The sequence below is a fragment of the Psammomys obesus genome, unplaced genomic scaffold (genome assembly GCF_907164565.1).
Source record: "Psammomys obesus unplaced genomic scaffold, mPsaObe1.curated_primary_1811, whole genome shotgun sequence".
In the NCBI taxonomy this organism is placed as follows: Eukaryota; Metazoa; Chordata; class Mammalia; order Rodentia; family Muridae; genus Psammomys; species Psammomys obesus.
In genome coordinates, this window is record NW_026592732.1 from 11599251 (window position 1) to 11621124 (window position 21874).

Here is a 21874-nt window from a genome sequence, read left to right on the forward strand (position 1 = left end):
CAGAAGGTAGGGGTATATATGTGTCCCAATGTCCATATACATGTGTTTAGGTGCCATGGAGGTCAGAAGAGGGCACTGGAATCCCTGGAGCTGGAGTTAGAGCCAGCCAGGTGTGAGCTATCTGATGTGGATGGTAGGGAATGAACTCGGGTCCTCTGCAAGAACTGCAAGCACAAGCACTGCTGAGCCATCTTTCCATCATCCTGCTCCTGATGCATGACTGCTGGCAGCCTTCAAACCTACATTTTGACAAGTCAAGAACACCCACATACTCCCATGATATCTGTGAGAAATTCAAAGCTCACGGAGGAACCATTAAAGCCAGACTTCCCCTATTCTGTCAGGCCATTCTTTTCCATACAGGCCTTGTAGCTGTCCTGATCTCTCTAGAAACCTTTCCATTAGGATTAATGCCTTGCTGGTGGGTGATTTCATTAGTCTTGATATTTGAATCAAATTAAGCAAGTGAATCCATCCTCTCAGCTGGGACCCCACAAGGAAATAGAATTTACCTTCTTTCTACCTCTGCTGTATTTTTCTTCACACAGTAATATCTATTAATCACATATTTGTTTGCTCTCTCCAACTAAATATATCCCAGAATCTAGTAACATATCTGGCATAATCATCCACCCACCCAACAAATTTTTCCTGTATGCTTACTTTGAAACTGTGCTATAGTGTTGAATTAACACCTCACTCACCTCCAGAGTACAGGGTAAGTGAAATAAAATAATACTAACACAGCCGGGCACGTGGCACATGCACTCAGGGAGGCAGAGGCAGGTGGATCTCTTGGAGTTTGAGGCCAGCCTGGTCTACAAAGCGAGTCCAGGACAGCCAAGGCTACACAGAGAATCCTTGTCTCAAAAACAAAAATAAAAAGAATACTAACACACTAGGCTGGGGGGATAGTATGCATCAAGTCCTTGCTGCACAAGTGTGAAGATTGGATCCCCAGTACCCACATAAAAAGCCAGCTGGGTGTGGCAGCTCATATGTAATCCCACTGGTCAAGGAGGTAAAGACAGGATCATTCTGACTGACTAGCCTAGCTGAATCAGCAAGCCTCAGTATTTAAGGGAGAGAGAAATCAAAGCTACTGGGCATAACTGCTCTCCACATGCATATGCACTCGTGCGTCCACACACGAGGACATGCACAGAGCATACACAAGCACACTAAAATAATAGCAATACTGTTTTTGTTGAGGTAAGAGACTCAAAAACAACAATATCAGCTAATCAGCTAGGCAGTGGTGGCACACACTTTTAGTTCTAGCACCCGAGAGGCAGAAGCAAGGGGATCTCAGAGTTCAAGGCCAGTCTGGACTCTTATCTCAGTAGTCGGGGTTGGGGGGGAAGGAGAGGAAAAAGAAACAATAGACTAAATATTACTTTATTCAGTTTTGTTTCAAAAATCATGTTTATACTCACAGACATGTTCATTACAAAGTAAGGAATCAGAAAACATTTAGGGCTTAGTTCTAAAGATTTCCTAGACCCACACCTTACTGCCATTAGCAAGGTTGATTTCTGGTTAATGATCATCACAGGTTCTATATTACAGAACAGCAAGGAGTTTTGTAATCATCAGTACACAGTAATAATGTAATTTTTTGAAAAGCATAAAAAGATTTCTTGAATGTAGTCACATTGAGAAGAGGAACAAACAAGTCTCTGATTCCCCACTATTCTGCAAAATCTATGTTGGGATCCTGGCATGAGGTTCAGGTTTAAATAGAGGGCAAGATGTATGCCCAACTCACCAGGTCAAGCTGTGGTCCTGCCCACCCCCACTGACTGACTAGTCTCCTGTTGGTCCTGCAGAACTATGTGACAACTCTTTCCAGGAGACAAGTCCTTCCTCTGGCTGGCACCAGGGTTCTCCTGGCATGAGAATACTGAGGGAATTCCAATTTCCTGGGGCCCATTGTCTCACTATTCTAATAGCCAACAAAAGGGCACAGACGTGTGTCTTCAAGACACCACACATTAAGAGTGTAGTTTTATCTCGTGATGGAGAACGGCTGTGTTCAACAGCAGCCTTACTAAAGTATACTCATGTTAGTGTTGTGCTTTGTTACTCTTTCCCTTCTTATCTTGCAGTTACTGAAGTACAAACCGTTGGATGGAGATCTAATTCAAGAAGAGCCTGGCTAATCAATGTTACTAACATTTGTGGAAGGCAGGCTGCAGACTTCTGAGTGTAGATTGTCACCAGAGTAAAGAGCCACCTTGTCCCCCGAGTGCTGAGAACAGAGTACACTGGTTTTCTTTGTGGGCTTTAAAAACTCAGTGCAAAGATTCCACACTTTTGTGTCTAATACTCAGTAATAATCCCTTAGCACTTGTGAGATGAACTTGCAAGATTTAATGTCACACAAATGTAAGTTATTCCTAGATAGCAGGAATAATGGAAGGTCCCTGTTCTGCTTATATCTGAGGTATGAAGAGAAGACTTTGCCGGGCTATAAAGATATGAAATTGGTTTACTAAAGTGAGCATCTCAATTAGATATCTTTGTTACTAATAATCTTCTTCACATGAAGATGCTAAATAATAGGAGTATCAAGTATCCTTGCATTTGAAATAGTATAAAACTAGTGTTTATGTAGTGAAATTACTCTTATTGTGTGTTTTTCTTCCATGCTGAGGATTAAGCCAGGGCCTTGGCTTGCTGGGAAGCACTCTCTGGCTCCCTACTGGATTTTTTAATTAGTATCAGTTGCTGAGTTAGGGATTTAACCTTAGCTAACCATTTTCTAAGCAAGCATCAGCTGCTTTAATCTCTCCCAAATGCATGGGTCTCTTTGGGCCGATCAATGCGGTAGAGGAGCTGTGCAGGTAAGAAGTAGCCAAGATACTCCACTGTGTCTGGGGTGGTATCACAGTGGTAATGTCCGCCTTCGCCATGATGACTGAAGAAATGGGTGTGCTCCAGTCGCAAATCAAGTCCCTAAGACAGCAGACAGTCTGTTAGCATGGACTAAAATCATTTTGATTACAGTGCATTTCAGGGGAAGGAGAGAAGCCTTTTATTACTTTTTAAAAAAAACTTTAAAAAATATTATTATTATTTGTTTGAGACAGGAACTTACTGTGTGGTTGCAACTAGCTTTGAACTCCCAATTTTCCTAACTGTATCTTCTGAGTGACAGATCTGTTGCAGGATATTTGATCCCATTGTGAACCCCAAAACTGTGAACTGTAAAACCCTGTTTCTTGTTTGCTGTGGTTGAGCCATAGCACACATCTTTAATCCAAGAACTTTGTTTATTGTAAACAGGTGGCCTGGACTGATGTATAAGGTTAAGAAATTAAAAATAAATAAATAAAGCCAGTCGTGATGACACAGCCTTTATTCCAAGCACTTGAGACGCAGAGGCAGATGGCCTGGTCTACATAGTGAGTTCTAGGATAGGCAATATTAGGTCTCAAACCCTGGGACAAACAGCAGAGGTGCCTATTTAACACATCACAGCAGACCTGGCTGCCAGGTTCTCCCAATATCCCTCAGTCCCTACCTATTTATTACAGGGTATGGTTGCCATGCCCTGACCCCTACCCCAAACTCTACAGCCCAGAGGCTGGGCTACCCTCCCCCTGTCCTATATAATTCAGCTGTTTTGGCTATCCACCCACTTACCGCCTCCTTTTTTTTTTTTAAACCTCTTGATTGCTGCACCTGGTCTTGTCCCACTCTGTGCTTCCCCATCCACTTTCTACTTTCCTCAGGGTCATATCCACTCTGGACTCTCCCAGATGTCTAAGAGATCCATGAAATGAAAATGCCTCTAACCTGTAAGCCCCTTGCCCAAGGACAGATAATTTCTGAGATATTGAGGCCTGCTGTTATGTAAACTAACAAGCCACATGTTCACCACTGCCCTAAATGAGTGTCTTTGACAGAGCTGCACTGGATGTGCTTGTTTAGATGCAGGTGGGAGATACGAAGCCAGGAAATACATCAGGCTATGTTCTTGCGCCTATTAGACCTCGTGGGAAATATGTAGTCTTATATGTTTGCCTTTATAAGCCTCTGCAAAATGTGGCGTGCCACCATTGTCTGGGAACCCTGGAATGGACCTGGCCACAATCCATCATCCTGGCCAGTTTTTAATTAAGCCTGCTTAAAAATTTAGTTCAAAAACTGTGGTTGTGGTCTTATTATCACACGACTCTCCTACAGTATGTATGGATCATTTGTTTCTGCTGGCTTTTGCCACTCACCAAATTTGATCCTACAGTTGCCTCTTCTGGTGCACCTTCCCTCTACCTAATCTAACCATCCATCTTTCCTCACCTACTCAGCAAGTGTCTCCCTGGATCCTGGAGCCTGCTACTCCCTTTAGGGTGCCCTTAGCTATTTGTCCAGGGTTTGAGACCTAACAGCCACGGCTATGTAGAAAGACCATGTCTCAGAAAACAAAACAAAACAAAAAGATGACCCCAAGGCTATCCTCACACATCAATAACAAAAACCCAAATTATCTATTCTAAAACAAGACAGTTCTGCTGGCAAGACAGTTCTGCTGGCAAGTGTTTGCTGCCAAGCCAGACAACCTGAGTTTGATCTGTTGTACTCACACGGTAGGAGAGAACGGATTCTCACAAGGTGTTCTCTGACCTCTACCCATATGCTGTAGCATTTGCTATACACATAGACACATGGATGTGAATATGCACATGCACACAGATACACAAACACAAATAAAAGTAAGTAAATACTTTAAAAAACAAGTATGCTACCAAGAATTTTCACTGTATATAAAAGGCAGATGAAGACTCACCGGGTCTTTGGAAACAAAAACTGGTAGACAAACCAAAGGAGCCTTCATTTCATAGAAGTGCAGCCATTCATTGACAGCTTCATCTGAGCTCAGGGGGCAGGAAGAAAACTCTTTTGGCTGCAACAACACGTAAGCAGGAAAACACACTGAATGTGAATGGGAATTAAGTGTGATAAGTACGACCTCATGGTTCTCTTTAATACATCTTACTGACTGGGTTTTGGCATCACTTTTCCCAGTTTCTAAAAGGTTAGCCATCCAATTTGTACAAACTGAAACTTATTCCTAAGTTACTGAAGAAGTGAGGCAATTAATTTTTTTTCACACATCTACAGTCTTTCTGCTGTATATGTTCTCCATTTTATGTGTGATTTTAATTGTTTTGTGTGATATTGGGAATTGAACCTGGGGACTTGTACACTCTAGGCAAGTACTGTACCACTTAGCCATAGCCCCAGCTCTTCGGCATTCTAAAATATTATTTTTATACAGTTCTGGGATTGAAAACAGGACCTCCTGCCTTCTAGGCATGCACTCTCACCACTGAGCTACTTGGCTTTCCATTTCCATTCCTTACAACCTAATCTTTTGACTTTTCTCAGTGCTAGGGATCAAATCCAGAGTTTTGTACATGCCAATTAAGGCTCTCCTCTGAGCTCCAGCCCCAGTTCTTCTGAGTTTGTACCTCATAACAAAGTGGATGGGACATAGAAACAAGGCTCTAGAAGTAGGTAGAGGTATCAAAGAGAATAAACTACTTTGTAATAAACTTAAATAATAAAGTGAAAACACATATATAGGAAACACATAGAAATCAGAGTAGAGGCAGCAATTTGGTTTACCATGTAAATATGGTGATCTGAATTCAATCCCCAAAACTTACAACAGGAGAACCAACTTAGGGCTGGAGAGATGGCTCAGAGGTTAAAAGCACTGCCTGCTCTTCCAGAGGACCTGGGTTCAATTCCCAGCAGCCACATGGTGGCTCATGATCATCTATACTGAGATCTGATGCCCTCTTCTGGCATGCAGATGTATATGCAGACAGAACGCTCATATGCAAAATAAAAAACAAAAACTCATGATAAAAATTATTAATATATGTGTGCACAATGGGTGGGTGTGTGCCACAGTGCCAGTTAAGAAGGTCAGAGGACAACTCTGTGGAGTCTGTTTTCTCCTATCTTTAAGTGGGATCTGGGCATTAAACTCTTATCTCCAGGCCTTCTGAGAAGGCAACTCTCAGCCTGAGGACAGACTTTTGAAAGTTGTCCCCTTAACTCCACATGTGTGTCCCTGTGTTCACACATACATCATATACAATAATAAAAACACAGAAGTTCAATGGAAAAATACACCGCATTTAGGGAAAATAGACATGACTGAAGATGTCAGTGTTACTGAAGGCTATCTAAGGACTTGGCCCTGTTCTGTCGATGTCTTAGTACTACAGCCCTGGTTTCCTGGGTGTAAGACCTTGGCTTCTATCCTATTCTAGAACCACTGAACAGCAAACACCAATAACAACACTCATCATTGCCAGGAATAGGGCTCGGTGGTTAAAGTGACTGTAAGGCCCTGGATTTGTTTACCAACATGGCAAAGGGCAAAACAGAGAAAATCAGTATAATTGCTTTTTAAATGTTGGTCTCACTATGTATCTCTTCTTGGTCTGGAACTCATAAAGATCTGTTTGCCTCTGCCTCCCATGTCCTTGGATGATGATGATAATGATTATTATTATTATTTTGTTTGTTTCGTTTTCAAGAAAGAGTTTCTCTGTCTTGGCTTGGCTGTCCTGGGTTTGCTTTGTAGACCAGGCCGGCTGCTGCCTCCCAGAGTGCTGGGATTACAGGCCATCACGGCTGGCACAATTTTTTTTTTAAAGTAGAAAAAAATCAGACATGGTGGTGCACTCAGAGGCAGAGGCAGGTGGATCTCTATGAGTTTGAGGCTAGCCTGGTCTACACCAAGCAAATTCAGGACAGCCAAGGCTACACAGGGAAACCCTGTCTCGAAAAGCAAACAAACAAAAAGAAAAATGCACCTAAAATTTGTATGAAAATTTAAAAATAGTTCTGTAAAAGAAGTTAGAAGTTCTTACTTCTTAGCTTCTAAATGTACATGTCTACCACAATGAGAGGGTGCCAGCTGCACAGACAGGCATGCTCTACCTGCTACTTTCCATTGCTGTGATAAAACCAAGACCAAAGGCAACTTGGTAGAAAAGGGGTTACTTTATCTTACAGCTTATAGTCCATCATAAAGGGATGTTAAGGCAGAAACCTGAAGCAGGGACCATGGAGGGGTGCTGTTTACTGCTCTCCATGGCGTGCTAGGCCTGCTAGGCCTGCTTTCTTATTCCACACTGCCCATAGTGGGCTGGGCCCTCCCACATCAATCCTTAATTTAGAAAATACCCACACACTTCCCCATAGGCCAATCTAATGGGGGCATTCCTCAAGATTCTCTCTTCCCAGGCAACTAATCTATGTCAAATTTATAAAAAACTAACCAAAGTACATGTAGGCCAAATGTACAGAAGAGAGAGGCCAGAAATGAAGCCTTGTGTATGTGTATGTGTGTGGGGGAGTGTTTTTTCTCTTTTTAAAAATGATTTATTGGGGGCTGGAGAGATGGCTCAGTGGTTAAGAGCACTGTCTGCTCTTCCAAAGGACACAGGTTCAATTCCTAGCACCCATGTGGGAGCTCACAATTGTCTGTAACCCCAATTCCAAGGGATCTGACACTTTCACACTAATGAACATAAAATAAAATGAAATAAATTTTAAAAATGATTTATTTATTTTTATTGTATGCACATGTCTTCTGTCTGCTTGTATGTGTGTGTGATAACTGTCAGATCTCCTGGAACTGGAGTCTCAGACAGCTATGAGCTGCCATGTGGGTGCTAGGAATTGAACCTGGGTCCTTTGGAAACTCAGCCAGTGCTCTTAACTACTGAGCCAACTCTCCAGCCCACATCCCCTTTTCTTTTTTAAAAAAGGTTTTTTATTTTTATGTTTTTATGTTTTACCTGCATATATGTGTGTACACTAGATGCATACCTCGTGCCTGTGGAACTGGAATTAATGAAGGTTGTGGGCCACTATGGGGGGAATTGAACCCAGGTCCTCTGCAAGAGCAAGTGCTCTTAATCACTGAATCTTTTCCCCTGCCTGGATGAGTGATTTTCAACAGAAGTAGGAAGAACTGACACACTCGTGCAAAGGGATGGAGGTAGACTCTTTGCACGATGTATGAAAGTTACCTTCAAATGAAGCCAAGATAACATGCCAGCTAAGATTTACAGAGAATGTACAAAAACATGGGAATTCTTCTGACATTGGAGTTGGCTGTGGTTTATTGGGCCATGTGAAAAAAACTTCTACCATGAATGGTGGTACATATCTGTAATCCCAGCACTTAGGAGGCTGAGGCAAAAGGCTCTAGAAGTGGGTATAGGCATCAAAGAAAATAAAATACTTCATAATAAACTTAAATAAGAAGGTGAAATATGCTCTATACAGTAACTTTGAGGCTAACCTGAGTTATAGCAAACACCCTGGCTCCCAACCCCAAAATGTGAAAGTTAGCTGGCGTGCCTATGCAGGCAGGCAGACACAGAACCCTTACCATGATGTGGGCCTTGACTTTCCCCTTCTGCACAATGAAGGTGCCTCCCATCCCCACAGGCTTGTTTCCATAATGCTTCTCCAGAGTCTGCCTCATGCAAGTCACAAAGTTAAGCTGTCCTGTTCTTCTCTTGGCTTGTACTTCAATGACCTGCAGAGGGTGAAATGGTACTGCATAAGCTGTACAATTCTAATAACTACCTAACTGTACCATTATAAAACTTACTGCCACCAGGTAAATATTATCTGCTCAGCACACAAAGATCAGAGTTGAGATGTCTCATTCCTTGTTTTAAATCACACACACACACACACACACACACACACCAGTTATATGTAACTCCAACAATTTTGTTCATGAGTCCTTGAACTGAGTCCTGAATTCTGGAGACCAAGATGGTTTGGAAAGTTTGAGGATTACTAGGCTTGAAGGGATTCACCTCTGGTAATGGGGACTGAAGACAGGTTTGCAAGATCTCACTTCCTGTAAAATTCTTGACAGAGGTTTCCCTGTGTTCTTGTGTACTTTTACATCTCTGTCTCATTTCTTAAATAGCTGAAGCGGCTTTCTCCCTTCCAGATCTAAGTCTTCACAGAGGCTGTACCTAGATCAAGCAGGCATGCATTCTCCTTATTGTTTTCTTGTTTTTGTTACCACAGCTTCTAGCACAATGCATGTTATTATGCCTGGTTACCACCCATAAGTAAGCGTAATCTTATTGCTTTATGCAAATAATGAATGCCCAAAGTTTGTGTTTTGTTACCTTCTACTCAGAAAGGTAGAGCAAAGGGATGCTCTGTTTACTAGGTAATTTTATTCATTCACTCATTCATTCATTCATTATTTTCTAGACATGGTTTCTCTGTGTAGCCCTGGCTGTCCTGATGCCCAGCTGAATGCTATGTTCTTACAGGCATAATCACCTTGCCAGGTTGGCCCTCACTGGCAAAAAGATTAGCCAGTAATGCACATCCAAAATCCTGATATTTTTGGCTGTACTTCTCCAGCAGGAACGTTCCATCTGCAGGATTTATATGGGCAAAGTAACTTCTGTTCACAGGTTGGTTGTGTTCACTTGCTGTCTGAACAACTGGAATGAACTGGAAAGAAAGTCAATTTTAGTTATTAATAATTTTTCTCCTAGATCTAAGATTTTATCTTGGGTCTTTTCCAATATATTCACATATTGTTGCACTGTTGGAGAGTGCACCAAGCCTTTGTTCATGCTAAGACAGGGCTCTACCACTGCCTTCATTCCCTGCCAAATTCAGATTACAATCAAACAACATTATCATTCCCTAATGTCACTTCAAGAACAGATTAATGCATCTGTAGGATTTAATGGTTTAGGGAAGCAGCTTTGTTCCACCATGTCTTCCTCACTGTTCTCTCTCCCCAAAGGTCCAAAGCAACTGGGACATGGACAGAAACTTCTGAAACCATGAACCCAAACAAATGTAGGCTGGAGAGATGGCTCAGAGTCTAAGAGTACTGGCTGCTCTTCCAGAGGTCCTGAGTTCAATTCCCAGCACCCACATGGCAGCTTCCAACCATCTATAATATGATCTGGTACCCTCTTCTGGCATGCAAGGTGTACATGCAGATAAAGCACTCAGATACATAAAATTAAAAAAAAAATAAACCTTAAAAAAGATCATCAGGTGTACAGTGGACATGGCAATCCAGAACTGAACAGGTAGAGGAGGACTGTGAATTAAAGTCCAGCCTGGATTACATAGCCAGATTCTGCCTCAAAAAAACAAGGACACACATAATGCACACACATAACACATACACAAGTCTTTTGGCCTTAACATGTTCTCTAAAAACTATGAAAATAAAATAGGTATTTTATGAGCATTCGACCATTTGGAGTGTGCACTTGGCCCAAATGTGCAGAGATTCAACTATTAATAATTCACTAAAAAAGAAGGTTTTTTTTTTGTTGTTGTTGTTGTTGTTGTTTTGTTTTCCCTTGAGACAGGTTTTCCCACTAAAACCCAGACTGACTTGGAACTCACTATGTAACTTATGATGACCTTGAACCTCAAGCCTCAGCCTGGTAAGTGCCAGAACTACATATAGGAGCTACCACTACCAGCTAAAAGTAGATTTTGACAGGCCAGTAAAAAGGTCATGAATAACTCAAACATCAAATGAACAAAATAAAATAATACTATACACATACTGACCTCAGAATTGAACCCAAGGGTCTGAAATGGACCTGCTCCTGCTCCAAGGATAAAAGCTCCGGGCAGCTGTATTTCTTTTGCAATTTCATTTAGGTCATAAACCTATAAAAAGAAAAAAATTTTGAAGATGTAACATATCAACTCCCTGATTTATTTTTTACAACCACTGGCTTCCTTGCCTGCCACACTCACTGGTGGCCTTCCTGAGAAACAGGACTCAAGCCAGTTTCTATAGTCTGTGACACAAAGAATAAAAGCATACTTACTTTTTTTTTGTTTACAAGAGGCAATAAGTAAGGCACACCTCCTACTTCTGCAATTCTAGTTTGCCCACAGATGCCTAAAAAACACAAGCCATCTTAAAAGCAGGCAAATGTATCGTTCAAGTATCATTCCAGAAGATGCTAATTTACTAGGAATAAATGTAAGCGAATCTCAGTGTTGCACTAACAGAGGTGAAATAAGCAAGCGATCCCTGCTGGGCTCTTAACTGCCACCTATGCTGTCATTACTAAGCATGGCCTGGTAGCCAGGGGCATACCAACAACTGATTCTGAGAGGGGATGGACCAACTTTTGGGTAAAGTTTCTAGAATTCATTTGCCTAATTCTATAAGAATCTATCCTCCTGAGGGGAGGGTGTCATTTTCATTCAAACAATTCATTTTTTTTTTTTGCATAAATTGTATTTTAAATTTTTTTTGTTTGCATTTGTTTGTGTGTTTCAAGACAGGGTTTCTCTGTGTAGCCTTGGCTGTCCTACTCACTTTGTAGACCAGGCTGACCTCAAACTCACAGAGATCTCCCTGCCTCTGCTTTCCCAAGCGCTGAGATTACTGGCATGCTATTGCTTCCAGCTCTATTTTTAAATTTCTAAAACATTTTGTTTTGGTAGAATGTTGTTCTTTAGATCCATTCTCACATTTTTTTTTAAAGATTTATTTATTTTTTTTATATAGTATTCATGTGTGCCAGCATGCCAGAAGAGGGTACCACAGCTGATGATAGATGGTTGTGAGACAACCATGTGGTTGCTGGGAATTGAACTCAGGACCTTTGGAACAGCCAGTGCTCTTAACCTCTGAGCCATCTCTCCAGAAATCTTTTTATAAGGTTATACAAATAACAATAATGGGTAACTAAGCTGGCATCCCTACAACCCCCATTATCTACTTTCATTTTAAAATATATTCTATTTACTGCTTGATTGATTTTATATGCATGTGTATATATCTGAGTGTGGTATATGTATATGGTATATGCAAATATACTTATGTGTGTATACTGCACATATCTACCACAAGGAGAAGCCAGGGAAAGATGCTGGTGACCTGCCCCATCACTCTACCTTATTCCTTGACGGTCTTTCACTGAACTTGAAGTGAGCCCCAGCAATCCTTTGTGTCTGCCCCAGAGTGCTGGGGTGATAGGCACACATTAGCACTTGCAGGTCTTTATGTGGGTGATGGGATCTGAATGCCACTCCTCATGCTTGAGCAGGAAGAGCTGTTACTGAGCCATCTCTCCAGCCCCTCTAGAGACTTAAATTTTTTTTCTTTACTACATTTATTTATTTTATATGTGTGTGGTGGTGGGAGTACATGTGTGGAGGTCAGAAAACAACCTGTGGGAATCTTCTCCTTCTGCCTACGGATTCTGGGGATTGAACTTAATTCATCAGGTGTGACAGCAAGGGCCTTTACCTGTTGAACCATCTTGCCAGCCCCTCTACTTACATTTTTAGGCAATTTTAACAACACAGTGAGACACAACTTGGGAGAAGGCAATGTTTAAAGCAGAGTAGAAATGATGTTTTACTTGAGAAGTTTTGCAAGGATATTATTAAGTGAAGCATATTTATCACACTACTATTACATAGAGGAGAGATGCAAAAAAATCTTAACAGGTGCCTTCTGTGTTTGGGGAAGAGCAAAAAATAGCCACAGATTTCACTGAGACATTGATGGCTAGAGGAACTACTACAGGACTCATAGCTGTCCAAGGAACAGGTAAGAGGGAAGCCAGAGGTGGAGAGTGCTACACACAGCTGGAAGTTCTTAGAGATCTAGGTGAGACAAAGATTTCCAATAGATTTATTGGTTAAATCTACAAGATTAGATGACAAAGCTCAGATTCTACAAAATAGGTGGAGGCAGGGGGAAAAGATCCTGGAAAATATTCCAAAGAGTCAGCTACAGAGAGAAAAGAAGCTGGAGAGACAAGCTACAGAGGCAAGTGGATCTCTGTGAGTTTGAGACCAGCCTGGTCCTCAAGAGAGACAAGGAAGAAAGAGCAATTTACTCTCCTCAAAATGAAAATCAGAAATCACAGATAATTACAAGAGGGGGGGGGAAGAGGTGATCTTAGTTTTTGTTCATTTACAAGAAGAGGACAGGCTTCCTCTTTCAGAAGACAGTTCCCAGCACCCTCAACATCTGTAACTTCAGTCTCAGATGATCTGACATGCTCTTCTGGCCTCCATTGGCACCGGTCGTACACAAGGTACAGAGTTATACATGCAGACAAATCACCCACTACATATAACATGTTTTTAGAATGGTTTCTAAAAGTTTCACATGTTGACAGAGACTACAGTCAAAGACTGTTTAACCTGGAAGACTCCCTACAATAACAACTGACCTTTCCTATTTAATGTATTCAAGGCTCTGGGACATTATGGGGCTTACAGGTAATGGGAATCACAGACACAAGGGGCAAGACTAGTGTCTAAGAATTCCAAGCAGATTACTTTTCAACCAACTATGTCAATTAACATAAGAGAAACAGAAAAATGCACGAACCTCTAATTCCTTATCACCACAGGGCATAATTGAGGGAGGTTGGACTTCTGAAACACACCTGCATTTGGCCTTACGACTGACAGTTTGGCTCAGCTCTCTCAAGCTGTTTTCTCATCAATAAGCTGGAGCTAGCCCTTACCTTGGAGTATAGCTGCTACAGTATGTCCAGTCCAGAGGTCTGTCACACTGAGACTGTTGTACTCAACCAATATTCATTTCTTTCTGTTCTTACTACTTCAAACTTGGCAAATTTCTTGAAGGGGCCCAAGTATTTAATAGATGAATCAAATATAAGCCCTAAAAAGAGGCTTATTTAAGTTATGTATATGATGTATATATGTGTGGGGATATGTGCTCAGGAATGCAGGTTCCTTTAGAGGCTAGAAGAGGCCTTGGATTCTCTGGAGCTGGGGTTACAGAAAGCTGCGAACCACCTGATGTGGGTACTAGGAACCATATTTGAGTCCTCTAAAAGTGCAACAAGTGCTTTTAACTGCTGAGCCATCTCTCCAGCCCCCAAATATAGGCCTCTTAAGGTATTTTCTGACTTTGAGTAAACACATACAATCAAAAATTTTAAAAGCTTTTTACAAGTCACTTGGGAAATTAAATACAAAATTCTTGTGCTATTAAAACTTAGCCTACTGCCAGGTGTGGTGGTGCACGTCTGTAATCCTTGCACTCGGGACACAGAGGCAAGTGGATCTCTGTGAGTTTGAGACCAGCCTGGTCCTCAAAGAGAGCATAGTACAGCCAAGACTACACAGAGAAACCCTATCTCAGAAAACCAAACCAAAACAAAACAAAATAAAAAAAAAAACCACAACAACAACAAAAACCCACTACTATAGCCTACTGAGTATGTTACATAACCAAAACACTGAGCGTTAAAAACACACCTGAAATACAATCTTTCCCCACAAGGGCACACAATGAAATCTGACCCAAAATTAAGCAAATTTGAGCCTGAAGGTTGTTATAACAGCCTTTATTCATAGAGGAAAATAATACTGGCTTCCAAAAAGCAGTATGACTGAAAACTAAAAACTTAAAACAAAAAAACGCACCTTTTACAGGAAAGTTAAAGGGCTCCTTTCTTAAATCTGGGCAGTCAACCACGGAGACCTGGACATCAGCAAAGTTGTCCTTTAGTCCTTTCTGCAAAACTAATAAAAAACATGTAAAGGAGTTACTTAGCGTTAGGTTAAAAAGTGGCCACCACATATTACATCTTCCTTCAAAGTTTCTTTGTTACACTCATAACCTAAACTTATATTACTAAAAAGAGTGAGGGACCCGGGGCTTCAGGACAAAGCATAGTCTACCACTGACCTGCACCACCAACCGAGGAACAGACTTACTGATGAATAACATTAGATTTTGACAATATCCGAAAATATAATGTACTCTATGACACATAAATAGCCTTAATTACTAATGGTGTGGTGGTCTGAAGAAGAATGGCCCCCATAGGCTCATAAATTTGAATGCTTAGTCACCAGGGAGTAGAACTGTTTGAGAAGGATTAGAATGTGTGGCTTTACTGGAGAGGTATGTCACTGGGAGTGGGCTTTGAGGTTTCAAAAGCCTATTTGAGGCCCAGTCTCTCTCCCTCCAACCCTTTCTGTCTCACCCTGCTGCCTGTGGATCAGGATGTAAAGTTCTTAGTTGCTGTCCCAGTACCATGCCTTTCTACTTCTCTCTATAATGATCATGGACTACCCATCTACAACTGTAAACAAACCCCCAGTTAAATGCTTTCTTTTATAGGAGATGCCTTGTGTCTTCACTAAACCCTGGGTCCATCACTTTTTTAGTAATATGAGTTTAGGTTGTGGGTGTAACAAAGAACTCTGAAGGAAGGTTTATCATGTCTTTTAATGGTGTTTTTTCACAGCAATAGCACAGTAACCAGGACATGAAGAAAGGAAATGGGTTGTACACAGGTAAGGGTTTGCCTCTCTTGAGGATGGAATTTCAAACCACACATTCAATGGAGGTTACAGAGAAAACCTCAAGCCAAAGAAACCAGATACAAGAATAGAGACTACATGGCTCTACTTGAAGTGTTTCAAATGCAGGTGTCTAAGGTAAATATTCTCTGGGGGCAGACAGGCTGACTGGAAGGTCTGTGAGGAGCCTAAAAGAGTGCTGAATGTGTATTTTGATCTGAGTGGCAGCTACATAGGCACACTCTGCAAATGCTATGCTTTACTGTAGGTGTATCATGCTGTAATACAAACATAGACAAGCGGAGTGTCTTAACATTCCAGAGCTTTCTTTTTCTAGAACTTTATTTTATTTGGCTGTTTGAGACAGGGATGTTACTATGTAGCCCTGGCTGTCCTGGAACTCACTACATAGACCAGGCTGGCCTCAAACTCATAAAGATCTTTCTGACTCTGTTCAAGAGACACTTCAGTAATAATTCAGAAAAGTATGTCCGACAACCTGGCCTCCACAGCTCCTTATCAGTGAAGAATGTTACCTGTGAAAGTGAGAATCTGATACCAAGTAAGTGGGTGACAGCTTTGCCAACAAGAACAAGCTTTTCCACAGATAGGAAAGGACACTGCTACAGTCATTAATAGACATATATGCATTTCATTTATCTACAGTCCGTGTGTGTGTGTGTGTGTGTGTGTGTGTGTGTGTAGGCAGCTGGTGGGAGCTAGTTCTATGTTGGTTCCAGGGATGGGACTCAGGTTGTTGTGCTTGTGCTGTAAGTACCTTTAGTCACTGAGCATCCGCCCCATGAGGAATATATATCTAAGGATCAAATAAGAAGAAAAAAAAAAAAAAGCAAAGAGCAAGTACATGTTTGATTCAGCCTCTTCTTTCTCCTTCTCTAGTTTAGAACTTCCTTAAATTCTTGTTTGAACAAGTAAAAGAAAGGAAGAAAGAGAGAAAGAGGGAAGAAAGAAAGAAAGCAAGCAAGCAAGCAAGCAAACAAGCCAGGCATGGTAACACACACCTTTGATCCCAGCACTCAGGATGCAGAGACAGGTAGATCTCTGAGTTCAAGGCCAGCCTGGTCTACAGAGTCCAGGACAGCCAGGGCTACACGCAGAAACCCTGTCTCAAAAAAACTAAAGAAAAAAAAATCTACACAGAAATTTACATAAGCGAATTGACAGCCTGTGAATCAGGAGGCAAAGTATATTTGGGACTATGATCAGTACTCAATAGTAGACTAAATATTTTGTTTTATTTATTTATTTATTTTTAATGTCTCTGAGTGTTATGCTCACATGAATGTCTGTGCACCACGTGTGCATCTGGTGCTGAAAGAGGACAGAAGAGGGAACTGAATCCCCTTGAACTAACAATTACAGACAACTGTGAGCCACCACGTGTGTTCTGGGTCATCTGAGTCAGCCAGTACTCTTAACCACTGCCCCGCCTCTCCAGCCCCAGGAAACTATTTAAAGTGTATCAGAATACATTATTGTTGGTACTGCACAACTCTCCGCGTTCCTCTGCTAGTTTTCACTGCATGAAGTGGTAGCAACAAGATTACTAGAAATAATATGATGGTTACTTCTGGGAGAATGAGCAGAGAAGGAACCAGCAGTAGTGCTGGGAATAAAATGAATTTTGAATTTATCATTGTCTTTCAAAGATAGTCAAACTCCATGCATATGTGTCACTTTGTAGAAAGGACTGGCTTTTAAGATGGTATTATACACAGTTTCATGTGTTGCTAAGGACCTTGAAATTAAACAACTTCTAGTTTGTTATGATCAAGATGGGATAATAATGGTAAATGTTTATAAATAACGAAGCCTAAAAACTTATAAAAGTTTGGGGTTTTTTTCTTTTTTTTTTTTGAGACACAGAATTTTGGATTTTTTAAAAATAAAAATAATACTAAACAGACACTGAAATGGGAATTTTATAAAAAGTGCTATTTCAATAACGTTTAAACAGGTAATTAGTCATATATGTACTTCAGGGAACTTTTGGTTTTGTTTCCTGGAACAGTCCTTAAATATCCAAGGCTAGCCAGGCATGGTGGCACATGATTTTAATCCCAACACTCAGGAGGCAGAGGCAGAAGGATCTCTGTGAGTTCGCAGTTCGCAGCCAGCCTGGTCTACACAGGGAAACTCTGTCTCAAAAAAGAAAACAAACAAACCAACAAACAAACAAACAAAAAACCCCACCAAAAACCAACAACCCAAAACTACCATCCTTTTTACCTTCAGCAAGTTCCTCCAGATTTGGCACATAAAAAGAAAACTCAACACAAGCCATTCTCTTTCTTATCGCCAAGGATGCCCAACAGCAGCTGGGCAACTACTACAAGAGCTCACGGGCACGGGCACGGGCACAAGCAGTCCTGGTTCTGGAAATGAAAGAGTTCAGTTACTTGATGAAGGCAAAGGCTATCTAGGTTCCATAGCCTCAGAGTTCACTTACATAAAAAGGGCAAAGTGCATGGAGGCTTCACTCGGAGCCAAACAAACTCACGTGCATTCCATGTGAGCAGGAGCTGGAGAGACTCTCTCCTACTGTTCTTTCCCTCATCTTCCTTTTGATCGATTTTTCCATTTTCTTCCTTCCCTCCCTCCTCTCCCTTCTTCCTTCCTGGCAGAGCTGTATGTAGAACCAAGGGCCTCAGCCATATGCCAGCCCAATACTGTTCTATGAATCTGTTCTTTATAATTTTTCCCCTTTCATTTCTATTTATTCAGTCCTGGGATTGAACCGGGCCTCAGGTATGCCAGGAAAGCACTTTCCCACTGAGTGCTATGCTCCCTATACTCAGCTTGAACCTAAGCTTTCCGAACAGAGGGCCTCAGAATATGGTCTCCAAACCTAAGATGTGTACAAAGAGTTAAAAATAAGTGGTTTTATATATGTGTGCATGTGTATACGTCTGTGCCATCCACAGGAGTCTCTACTGTTTTATAGAAAACATGTATTACATAAGGTGCCTCTGCTAGATCACTTGATTACTATGCTGTATTTGACATTTAAGCTAATAGTTAATTGTCTTAGACTTATTAAATTTTTTAAATATTACAATTATTTATTTGTGTGTGTCTATGCATATATGCCATAGCATACCTGTAGAAGTCACAGGATGTAGGAGTTGGTTCCCTCTTCTGCCATGTAGATGCTGGGGACTTAACTCAGAAAGTCAGGCTTAATGGTAAATACCTTCACCCACTGAGCTATCTTGTTGGCCTGACTACCCTTATTATTATTTTTAAATGGAAAACAAATTTAATTCTAAAAGTAGATCTCAATGACAGCAAAATATCAAAAGGTGGCATTATAATAGAAAAACAGGATAACAGGATTTGTTTTATTTTTTTCCCCTGAAGCTAAAAAATTATAAGATGTTGCCAAATTTCATTTTTTACATTTGAATTATTCCTTTTGTCTATCATTTTAGTAAGAGAAAATTTCATTAACAAATTGAAATGGAAACCTATGGAGTGATTAGATTCTAAAACTCATTTTTTTTTTTTACTTTAATTTACAAATAAGTATACTTACTTGGTAAGTACTTCTAACATTCAATTAATCTGGTTACCTAACCAATTATAATCTTATATTTCCAAAAACACACGGCAAAAACACTTTACAGAAAACAGGCACACACATGCAAAGATGACACTTACCTCCCCTGTTCAGGAGATGAGGCTAATAAGCATGCAAAGTGAAATGACTAGAGAGAATTCAGGGAAAGAAAAGGAAGTGGGCAGGGAGATGACAGGCAGGGCCAATAACAGCATAGGACAGTCAAATCACTAAAGGCATTTCTGCCTCATAGAGCACCATGGGAGTAGCACTCAGTATCATTAATGGGCCATCTCCTTAATCAGAATGGTTGGCTCTAAATGTGCCCACAGCAAGGGAAAAGTGGCTTCTTCAGTTTGCTTGTGGGTTTCTTTTGATTTGTTTTTATCTTTAGGCAGGGTATCCACAACCTGTGTACATAACAGAAGTCCTGCAACTCACAGAGCTCCTCCTGCCTCTGTCTCCAGTGAAGTGCAATCATACCTGGCTTAGAAGGAAGCTCTGATGTGGGTGCTGGGCCTGGAACTCAGTCCTGCTGGAAAGCAGTAGGTGATTTTAACTGCTGAGCCATTTCTCCAGGTTCATATGTCTCTTGGGCACAGGATTTTTTTTTATTGTTTCACTAAAAAATAATGTATGTATGTTGTGTGTGTGTGTGCCACAACCCATGTGTGGTAGCCAGAGGACAACTTGCAGGAGTGAGTTCTCTCCCTCTACTGTGTGGGCTCCAGGGATCAAACTCCACTTATCAGGCTTGGGGCAGTGCTTATAACTCCGAAGCCATCTCTGGCCTGAGATTTCTATTTTTGACCATACTTTCAGAACATAATATTCTCCATGAACATACCATTGCTCATATTTAGCATTTACACTTTTTCTTTAAGACATAGGATCCCTACATTGTCCTCACAAGCCATCTTCCTGCCTCAGCCTCCAAGGTAGCTTAAATAAGTGACACTTACTTTAGTATTTTAGTAGACATTTGTTTCTACTGTCCTTTAGTTATTTAACAAATATACTCTTGTATGCAAATGAAATATAAGTAATTATTGAAAATAGGCCCCAGCTGCTATAATCATGCTTGAATTACTCTAAACATACTTATCAATTGAGTGGTCTTTAACTGTTTAGAACTAAAACACCTTAATTTTCTTTTGAAATAGTTTAAGATTAGTATATCATATACAAATAGATCTCAGACGCTCTCTACCCAGTTGCCCCATGTTAACAGTTTATCACATCCTCTATCAGGCAGCCAGTGATACTTGCTAATATATGAACATGTCAAAATCTGCACAATGGACAGGATATTAAACAATTGCTACTTCTATTTCTTTTCTTTCTTCGTTTTTTTTTTTTTTTTTTTTTTTTTTGAGACAAGGTTCCCTATATGACCCAGGCAAGTCTGGAACTGTGCTCCTCCTGTTTAAACCTTTTGAGTTCTGGGATTCTATCTATGTACCACCATGCCTGGCCTTAGTATAATTAAGCATATGCTGAGGAAAATGAAAGCACTTTAAATTATGCTTATAGTAGGAATAGGAATTCAAATTAGATTAAAACACATACTTTTTTTTTTTTTTTTTTGAGACAGCAGCGTCTATCTGTATAGTCTTGGCTGTCCTGGAACTTGATCTGTAGATAAGAGATCCGCCTGCCTCTGCCTCCCATTAGTGCTAGAATTAAAGGCACATGCCACAACTCCTTACTTTTTTATTTTTTTGGTTTTTCAAGACAGGATTTCTCTGTGTAGCTTTGGCTGTCCTGGTCACTCTGTAGACCAGGCTGGCCTTGAACTCACAGAGATACACCTACCTCTACCTTCCAGGGTGCTGGAATTACAGGCACCTGGGTCCGGTAACTTATTTTCGTAAAAGAAGATCAGTCAAACCAGACAAGGTGGCGGAGGTCTGTAATCCCAGCACTTGGGTATTACTCGAGGCAGAGGCGGGTACATCTCTGTGAGTTTGAGGCCAACTGGTCTACAAAGAGTCCAGGACAGCCAAGGCTACGCAGAGAAACCCTGTCTCACAAATAAATAAATAAAATGTATATATATCCGTTTGTTTCAAGTCCCTATCAAAATAGAGACAAAGTCTAACCATGGCAGGCTTCAGCCTGACTAACTGGTTTAGAAATGTAGACGTTCAGGCAGGCTGACAACAGGGGAGAACACATGTGTGTGGAAGGTGAAGTTGACGTTCGGACCAAAAGGGAATGGTTTCCACATACAGTCACAGTGGCTCCAGCCCAGCCTCTAGCCAGATAAAGGCAATATTTACTTTCCTGATTTAAGTGGTAGGTGTCAAAGGTTCAGAAACTCGGGTAGAGAGAGGTTGACCAAACAGGAGATAAGTGCAGTGGGAGAAACTGCTTGGTGGTGCCCATGTTTAGTTCCAGCACTAGAGGCAGAGGGGTGTAGGGGCAGCGGGGTGCAGAGGCAGGATGTTCTCTGTGAGTTGGAGGTCAGCCTGGTTTACATATTAAGTTCTAGGGCAGTCAGGGCTACATAGAGAGACCTGATTAAAATATATCCATAATTTTTTGTTGTTGCTTAATTTTGTTGTTGTTGTCAAACAACAGCACCAATAACTAACTCAAAAGCAGATCTGTAATGCCAGAATGCACCCTTATCTCAAGTTGGATCAGTAGTGAAGTAACGGCCCTTTCAGCAGACAAAAGGAAGAACGTGTTCAGACAGACCCTGCAGACCCTAGGACTGATCATGCTTAAGCCCACTGCGGGCTCAGCCCCCACAACAAATGACGCTCACCTGACGCGTGCGTGGGTTCTTCCCACTCAGGAGCACAGCTTCAGTCTCCTGCCTTTCCTTCTCTTCTGCTTGCTCCAGGCCTAGGGACGAGCTGGGTACCGCCCCTGCTAGAGACCCGCCCTCCACCGAGTCGGCCCTCGGAGCCACGC

General features: G+C 41.2%; 1 protein-coding gene and 1 pseudogene across 1 annotated transcript; both read right to left on the reverse strand.

The window, feature by feature from the left end:
• Nucleotides 1-1382: 1382 nt before the first annotated feature.
• CUNH11orf54 (chromosome unknown C11orf54 homolog) lies at nt 1383-21834 on the reverse strand. The gene is made up of 9 exons (XM_055615542.1): nt 21726-21834; nt 17623-17768; nt 14488-14586; nt 10887-10960; nt 10621-10722; nt 9352-9528; nt 8429-8578; nt 4793-4909; nt 1383-2958 (listed from the first exon to the last, which is right to left on the reverse strand). Exons 2-9 carry the CDS (start codon nt 17675-17677, stop codon nt 2785-2787), a joined length of 948 nt encoding a protein of 315 aa, XP_055471517.1. The 5' UTR covers nt 17678-17768; nt 21726-21834; the 3' UTR covers nt 1383-2784.
• Nucleotides 15900-16019, reverse strand: LOC129683071 (small nucleolar RNA SNORA24; annotated as a pseudogene).
• Nucleotides 21835-21874: the final 40 nt, after the last annotated feature.

Coding starts and splice junctions, on each gene's coding strand:
- CUNH11orf54 (XM_055615542.1), bottom strand. CDS start 17,677: ATGGCTTGTGTTGAGTTTTCTTTTTATGTGCCAAATCTGGAGGAACTT. Junction 8,579..9,351: donor GTGAGGGCCAACCTGGCAAG/GTGATTATGCCT, acceptor CACCCTCTGCAG/GTCATTGAAGTACAAGCCAA. Junction 4,910..8,428: donor AAGTCAAGGCCCACATCATG/GTAAGGGTTCTG, acceptor GTGTTGTTGCAG/CCAAAAGAGTTTTCTTCCTG.